The sequence below is a fragment of the Camellia sinensis genome, chromosome 14 (genome assembly GCF_055761805.1).
Source record: "Camellia sinensis isolate YWXY chromosome 14, ASM5576180v1, whole genome shotgun sequence".
NCBI classification, from domain to species: Eukaryota; Viridiplantae; Streptophyta; class Magnoliopsida; order Ericales; family Theaceae; genus Camellia; species Camellia sinensis.
Genome location: NC_138974.1, coordinates 58,417,644 through 58,426,708, shown reverse-complemented (window position 1 = coordinate 58,426,708; position 9,065 = coordinate 58,417,644). Strand labels below are relative to the sequence as shown.

Here is a 9,065-nt window from a genome sequence, read left to right as displayed (position 1 = left end):
TTTATTGGTACATCTTCCTAAAAGTTATATATACATAAGCTACCATTAAAAAAAATACACTGTTATTTTAATCATATAATCATTCATTGCCCAAATTCAAAAAAGTATTTAATTGAACAAAATTTAGCCCCCACTTTTTTTTGATAGAAAAAATCAAAAACATTCAACTATAAAATTTATATACACACAAGCAACCATTAAATTATATGTAGTGCTATTTTAATTATTCATTGTCAAAATTCGAAAAAATATTCATTTGAACAAATTTAATCCCTTTTTTTTAACAGAAAACATCAAAAATCATTTAACTATAAAAGTTATATACACAAACAACCATTAAAAAATATGCACTGCTATTTTAATCATCCAGCCATTCACTGCCCAAATTCAAAAAGGCATTCATTTAAACAAAATTTAATTCTTTTTTTTTTGAACAAAAAAAAAATCAAAAATTATTCAACTATGAAATATAGCTATTTAGAAAAATAATGATATTAGAAAATATAGAAAATGGAGCAAATATATATATGAGAAGATACATACAAAATACCAATTGTAAACATGTCGAATTAAAAGTCTATGGGGGTAATTATTGATTACTACCATTCAAATTTATATAAATAATAATATTATTGTTCTAAGATCATCTCCAGCAAAGAATATGTCAATATCATGTTCTTAGTTACATTTTGAAATTGTTTTGGATCTTTGTTAAATATTTTTTAAAAATTCGTAATTTTTAAAAATTTTTACAAATTAAAAAAATATTTTATGGAATTTTTAAAAAATATTTAAATGAGGTTATATAGTCAGGATTAATTTGGTAATTTGATAAGTTAGTCCAGATTTTGACTTAATCTCCCAATTTATATCATAGCCCGTCTATGAGATTGAATAGTTCATCATATATGAGATACCATATCCGGATGGATTATTAGTCCGTACTTCAATATTTTAACGAAACATCAGATTAATAATTTTATTGGACTATTAGTCCAATCTCAAGTACATATCCGTCCAAACAAACATGGCCTAAAAACTCTCATTAATTAGTGATGCTATCATGTAATATTACTCTTACATTAAATATTTAACAAGAATAAGAGTGTATCCATTTTCAATTAATAGTATAAAAAATCACAATTGTTAATTACATGAAAATCCATTGCTTTAAATCTAACCCCACTTATCTTCTTCTTTTTTTTTTTTTTTTGCCTCCCCCAATGATCAAATCCTCGGTCCATCCCTGGTTGTACACATAATGTCTGTGTAATTAAAAAAACGCATAATAGTATAAAAATAATATATATATATATATATAGTGCTTGTTGATCAAGTCGTAAGATCTTGTTTTGTGTAATTTATAATCTTGGCATCAAGTTTTATTCTCTTCTTTTTTACATAAATATCAATTATATGAGTATATTTGGAAAACTCAAAATATGAGGCAGAGATGTGTCAACATTACAACAAACCTTCACTTTATATATTAGAATAGATTATTGACTGACGTAACCAAATGTTCTATTATTATTGGCGTTATTTGTTTGTTCAAATTTATAAGGGCTTTTTTTTTCTTCAAATTTATGAGTTTAAAATGGATGGATTTGATATTACTAATTTAAAAGAGTATAATCTTTAATTCAATATAATAATTTTATATTTAAAATTTTAAAATAAATTTTAAAGTTTTCAATTGATGAATTAGGAATAACTTTGTAAATCTAATTATTCAAAATCTTTCTTGAACGATTTTATTTGTACGAAATCTGAACAGAATAATATTTTCTATCTCAATTCAATCATCTACTATAAAAATATCAAATTTTCTCAAATGATTGGTGCATATACATAGTTAAAGCTTTCTTATAATTATTTGAAAAAATATAATAAGCTTAAAAAAATTTTAAATTACCACATGCGAATCAAAAATAAAATATACAATATAATTTTTCATCTATATTACAGTAATATAATTGTACTAAACCTTGAAATTTGTAATTTTTTTTTTCTTTCTAAAACTTAAAAAATTAAGTAAAATTTTACCCATCGGACAAGGTTTATTATAAAACAAATTCCATCATATTTCATCCACTCATTCCAAATAGAGCTTTAGATAAATTTTCATTTCAGAAGTAAATTTATTAATATTTTAATTGCATGTAAGCTAATGCTTAACAACTTTTTTTAATTTTGAAAAAATGATTAAAAATTAAAATTAAATCTTTAATTTATTTTGAATTATATTATCTTTTTATTTTTATAAACGTTTTAAAAAAAATTAAAAATTAAACTTTTAACTAATTTTTTAAAACAAGTCAACAGGTACCTAATTATCTCATATTTCCATGGCGTCTTTACTGTAACCCAAATAAATAAAGGAAAATGATTGGTGGCCCTAAAAAAATTGCCCCTAATACCCCTAATTTCTATTTTGGGAAACTGTTTTTTTTTTTTCTTTCTTTTTTCTTTTTTTTTTTTTTTTTTTTTACTTGAAATGGAATTTCGGGGTATTCGAGCCCCGAAATCTCGGGCCCTCAAGCAGCGCCGATAAATAAATAGGAAAATGATTGGTGGCCCTAAAAAATTTGCCCCTAATGCCCCTAATTTCTATTTTTAGAAACTGTTTTCTTTTTTTCTTTCTTTTTTCCTTTTTTTTTTTTTTTTTTTTACCTAAAGTGAAATTTTCGGGGCATTCGACCCCGAAATTCGAGCCCTCAAGCAGCGCTGAAATAAATAAACATTAAATGATATGGAAATAACCCCAAATTGATAAATGTCGGTACCTTCTGTAGATGTGACTTTCCATCAGCTCATTCCACGTAAACGTGCTTTTGGCCACTATCATCAATCAATCAATTAATACAAAGCTCTACTACCTCTACCATGCTTTAAAGTTACTTACCTATGGACCTGTTTGTTATGGGGTACAGAGGGTGGGATGAGATTGATAGAGGTTAGGTTAAGTTTGGCTAAATTAAAAAAATGTACTTATTTCATCTTTTTATCTTTTTTAGGTCAGATTAATCAACATCTCCTCTTTATTTTTTCTACACATAATACAAGAAAAGTTAAAAAGTGCACTTATTTAGTCTTCCCAAACTTGGCTTTAGTATTGTATTTGTTTGTAAAGTTAAAAAAATAATTAAGATGGAGGAGGGAATTAAGATGAAGGTTGGAAGAGAGATAGGGATAGAGGAGGTAGAGGTTGTATTAGAAAAATAATGAAGGGAGTAAAAAAAAATTATTTTTTTATTTTCTACATGTTGGGCATTTTTTTTTAACATTAATGTTTAATTTTTTGTATTTTTTTATTTATTTTATTATTTTATATAAAAATAATTTAACAATTCCTATACTAACAACTATCATCAAAACAAACACAATTTTACTAAGCTTGGTTTGGGGTGTTGCAAAAAAATCAAAAAGGTACAAAAAAAAAAACAAAAAAGTTATCACCATTCACAAATTAAAATTATTAAAAAAATTAATATACATAATATTTTAATCAAACAAAATTTACACCTAATAAGTGACCCTTTAGTACCGTGAGAGGGAAAAAAAATTACATATATAAAATCACTAAGTTGGATAGAAATGTTGGGCTCGTGAGGGCCCACCATGGGTCTCGTTTTGATAATGCGAACCGTTTAATACGAAGAACTGGTCAAGAACTATATGCTTGTAAAAAATCACATTGATCGAAAATTGGTAACTACATGATCAAATCAGTTTTGTATAAAAAATGTATTGTGTTATAGTTAACAGTTGACAAGAAAAACTAACAGGATCAGATAGCTATTGATATCCAATCAATGTGATTTTTTATAAGAACATAATACTCAACGAGTTCTACACATTAAACGGTTCCGATTAGCAAAACGGGACCTCGTGGTGGGCTCCCATGGGCCAAACAGCACCGTCCAATTTATGCTCGAAAAAGAGAGAATGAATCTTCTACCCCTACCCTCTACCGCGCAGCCCCTTACGCTTCTGACCGTACGTCCTATTCTATCACTAAATTCTCTTATACACTTATTTATATAATTTTTTAATACATATTTTTTCAAAAAAAATTAAAAAAGTTAATCTAAACATTTATATTTTTTTCTCAATTTTTTAGTCTAAAAAACAAAAAATTGCACTTATTTAGGACACTCCAAACAACCCCTTAATCCCCTCACTATTAATCTCCTCACTATGAATCACCTCTATTTTATTTTTGAAAACAAACGGAACCATGAGGCATTGTTTTAACTATTTTTAAATAATAATAATAAAATTAATTATGAGACACGAAACCTAAATAAAAATAAAATAAAATTTAAGTTAAACATACAGAAACACAAAAAATTACGCCATTAACCTTATAATAGAATTACATTCCCAATCGAATTGGTTTCATTATAATTTTAAAAAATTACAATATAATACATAAATATATAAAATTTAACTATAAATATATAGTAGTAAGAAAATACAAAAGAACATTGAAATATCACACCAACATTGACTCTAAGCATTTTTATCGAGATTCACAGCTACTCAACATACCTATGATTCATTCCTAAATGTAAAGAAAAGGGATTCGTGTGAACTCTTAAGACCATGGATTAGTAGTACCTAAGACCATCTCTAACGGTGAAATAAATTTAGCATTAGATTTGAATTTAGGTTTCGTTTGGAAATAAGTTAATTTAATAACTTTTTAATTATTTGACTAAAATATGAACTAAAAAAAACTAGTATGTTTGGAATGACTTTTTGACTTTTTACGAAAAGATGTGCAAAAAATAGAGATAAAAAAGAATCTTTGACTTTTTGGTATGAGTTGTTTGCTTTTTGGCTAATTTAGTAACTTTTTGACTTTTTAACTAAAAAAGAGGGTTTCCAAACGAGGCCTTAGTGAAAAATTATCACTTTTATGGCTCCAACGGTTTCACCAAATGGATATTAAATTGAGAATTCACCAAAAGTTTCACCAAAATGAGAAGTGGAACAGATTTCACCAAAACACTAGGCGTTTACGTTGGAAGTGAGTCCCACCGGATAACCGGTCGAACGTCCTCTTGGATGACCACCTAAAGCAAAATTTGTGAAAGTTTTACACTAGGCGATCGACCCCTCGGTCGACCACCTCTTTGTCTTCTCAGTTTTTCAATTTTTTGCATTGGCCGATCGTTCGTCCGGTTAACCGGTAGTTTGATGAAAAGCTAAATTTCTCCATTGGAGCATGTAATATCAAATAGAGAAAATTATTTTTTTTTTTTACTCAAATTTGATGAAAAATCTGATGAATCATTGGAGATGCTCTAAGAGCACCAAATAATATTCCATACTCTTTCTTTCGGGGGTAATATTCACCTTGTTTAGTTTTAATTTTAGAAATTCAATTTTAAAAAAATTGAGCATTTTTAATTTTTTGTATTCTTTTTGTTTTTAGTGATTTTTTAAAAATATTTTAAGCAATTTTTTGATTTTTTAGATGCACCTAACTTACATGTACTTAAAAAGTAAAAAAAAATTAAAAAAATTGTTAAATAAACAAAAATACAATAATGGATTGAATTTCATATATACATATATATATATATATATTATATTTTTGGTATTTAATGAAATTTTTAAAGATTTTTTTCATAAATATTATACTTTTTAATTGTATTTATATTAAGTATATTAAAAAAAATTTAAAAAATTCATAAAATATTAAAAAATTCATTAAAAATTAAAAAACATAAAAAATAAAAAAATTCAATTTTCAGAAAATTAGTCTAGAAGATTAGGTCATCTAGCTGTGCCAAACGCGCCCTTGAGTTCTTAGATATATATATATGCAACCCTGAAACTATCTTCTTCTCAACACACTCCACTCCATCTCTAGTTTCTGTCTACCGCCTTCTGTTTCCCAAAATGGCTTTTTCTTCTTCAATGGTGATTAATGTCACATTCCTCATGTTTGTGCTCTTAATGGGTACCTCCTCTGCTCAGCTTTCCACTAATTTCTACTTCAAAACTTGTCCCAAATTACTAAGTACTGTGAAATCAGTGGTCAATTCTGCTGTGTCGAAGGAAAAGCGAATGGGTGCTTCTCTCCTTCGCCTCCATTTCCATGACTGCTTCGTCAATGTAATTGTTCTCTTCTTTTCATCCCAAATTAACCCTTTTTGCAACTGAAATATTTTGTGATGGCAAGTTACTGTTGTAAATATTTGTAACGGTGTAAAATACCGTTACAAATAATTATTTTTGCAATTTTAATTATGCTGTCGCAAATATTCTACTACAAAAAGAATGTCGTGTGGTTGGAACATATACTTTAAGTTAATTTCACAAAAAATAGAGGATACTTATTTTCTATCAATCACATATGCATGTTTCTTTCTTTCTGTTATCTTCTAAATATCTAACATATTAGTAACAACATGACATCTATCCTCCACCCCCAAAAATTTCTGTTGTTGCACCCCCTGTCAAATTTAAAAAAACACATGCATATGCACTGGAACACAAAATATGCACTCAAATGATTACTATTAGGAGAATTCTTGCAAAATTTTTATACATAAAATATTATAAAAAGGATGTGGTAATGTTACTTTTTGAAAATAAAATCATATTTATGAATATTCTATTTTAAAGTGAAAATCCAATATTAAGCCATTTTATTTTATATATAATTTATTTATTTATATAATATCTTGTTATCATTTTTATAGAGCAACATCCCTGCTAAAAAACAACAAACTCTAGTCATGAAACAAAAATAATAGATATGAGGCAACATTTTTTGCGCGTGATTAACACATATAATAAGGTCTCGCTTGGGAACAGGTTAATTTAGTAATTTTTTAACTATTTGACTAAAATATGAGTTAAAAAAAATTAGTATATTTGGAATGATTTTTTGACTTTTTACGAAAAAATGTGTAAAAAATAGAGAGAAAAGAAAATTTTAACTTTTTGATATGGGTTATTGACTTTTTAACTAATGTAATAACTTTTTGACTTTTTAATTAAAATTGAGAATTTACAAACGAGGCCTAAGTCAAGTTCACTAACCTTGGTGGCACAATTTACAACATAAGACATATAGCACATTGTTCAATTGTCATGCACATTGACCTATTCCCCCATAGTTTTTTTATTTTTTTATTTTTTTTAGACAAATTCTAACAAAGCTTCTTTCTATTTCATGGGCCATCTAATTATTGATGAAAGGGTTGTGATGGATCAATACTCTTAGATGATACTTCATCTTTTAAAGGGGAGAAGACTGCACGTCCTAATAATGGATCTGTAAGGGGATACAATGTAATAGATGATATCAAGTCTAAGGTGGAAAAAATTTGCCCTGGTATAGTCTCGTGTGCTGATATTGTTGCTATCGCAGCTCGTGACTCCACTGTTTATGTAAGTGCTTCTTATTAAATATCAAGTTTTGAATATTTTATTATTAACTACATACTCATTTAAAAGCTTAAATTAATAAATAGAAAGAGATTCTCTTTCATTTTCAGGCTAAACACGTGTAAATATTTTAATTATCGAGCAAATGGGAAGATTCAATCACACAGTCTGTCATCTATCATCTGCTTTGATACATATTAATTTTTAATTACCTACTCAATACCCAAGATGGAAGGGTAATTTTTATTGTTTATATTTTCAATACCCAAGATGGTGCATGCATTTAAGTTTGGTTCTGATGGATAAATGCTATATTATTTGTTGTTATTGTAGCTTGGAGGGCCTAGTTGGGATGTCAAACTTGGACGCAGGGATTCTAAAACTGCTAGTTTAGCCAAGGCAAATAGCGGTGTAATCCCACCTCCTACTTCTACCCTTAGTAACCTTATCAAAAGATTCAAAGCTAGAGGCCTCTCTGCCAAAGATATGGTTACTCTATCTGGTACTCTCTCTCTCTCTCTCTCTCTCTCTCTCTCTCTAAAAGCTCAAGTAAAAAAGGTGCAACAACATAAAAATAATTAATATCTTTTCTAAAATGACTTCTTTTGTGAAACAGGATCACATACAATAGGGCAAGCAAGGTGTACAAGCTTCAGAAATCGCATATATAACGAGACTAATATTGATAGCTCCTTTGCAAAGACAAGGCGACGGAGTTGCCCACGTGCTACCGGCTCAGGAGACAACAATTTGGCACCTCTAGACCTTCAAACTCCCACTTTTTTTGACAACAAGTATTACAAGAACTTGATCAACCAAAAGGGCCTCCTCCACTCTGATCAAATATTGCACAATGGTGGATCAACTGACTCCCTCGTCGAAAAATACAGCACAAATGCCAAAACCTTCTACTCTGATTTTGCTGCAGCAATGATGAAGATGGGAGATATTAGTCCCCTCACTGGATCCAAAGGCCAGATAAGGAAGAATTGCAGGAAGCCTAATTAATTAATGAGCATTACTATTCCCAACAATCTCAAAAGTTAGATTAACTTTTTAGACTTAATGATGTGCCAACAAGATGATTAACACATCATTGGTCTATAAAAAATGGGTCTAAAAAGTAGATGTGTGTATCATTATCATTTTTATTAATTAATTAAGAGATTTAAGTTAAGATTCTTGTATTAATTTGAAAAAATAATTCCGAAGGCTTCTGTTTTTTGATTTGCTGCTTGTAGATGTATGGAGTGAATTGTAAAAGTAGGATACGGTCGAGTATAATTTTTTTTTTTTTTAGTGGGCATAAAATTTGTTAGAATTTTCTTAGTTAATACTGTGCCTTTGTTTGGGATGTGGGTGAACTTTTTAACTATTTTAACTTGGGACGAAAAGTCTTGTTTGAGATTTTTTTTTGACTTTTTTTAGAAAAAAAATGAAATGATTATGATTTGAATATAATATTTTATCTTATTAACTTTTTAATATATTTTATCTTTTTATAATTAAAATAGTAAAAAAAAAAAAAATTTATGCCAAACATATTTTGGAGATTCATGGCTTGAATTAGTCACCTTCTTATTAAAAATAAAAATAAAAATAAAAAGTCTTCACCTTTTGCTTTCAATTCATGAAGGTGTCTCGCATTAAAAATA

General features: G+C 28.0%; 1 protein-coding gene across 1 annotated transcript; it reads left to right on the top strand.

The window, feature by feature from the left end:
* The first annotated feature begins 5,813 nt into the window (after window positions 1-5,813).
* On the top strand, window positions 5,814-8,637 carry LOC114262261 (peroxidase 4). The gene is made up of 4 exons (XM_028202616.2): window positions 5,814-6,129; window positions 7,222-7,413; window positions 7,744-7,912; window positions 8,027-8,637. The coding sequence occupies exons 1-4, from the start codon at window positions 5,914-5,916 to the stop codon at window positions 8,416-8,418; spliced, it is 969 nt and encodes a 322-aa protein (XP_028058417.2). The 5' UTR covers window positions 5,814-5,913; the 3' UTR covers window positions 8,419-8,637.
* The last annotated feature ends 428 nt before the right edge of the window (window positions 8,638-9,065 follow it).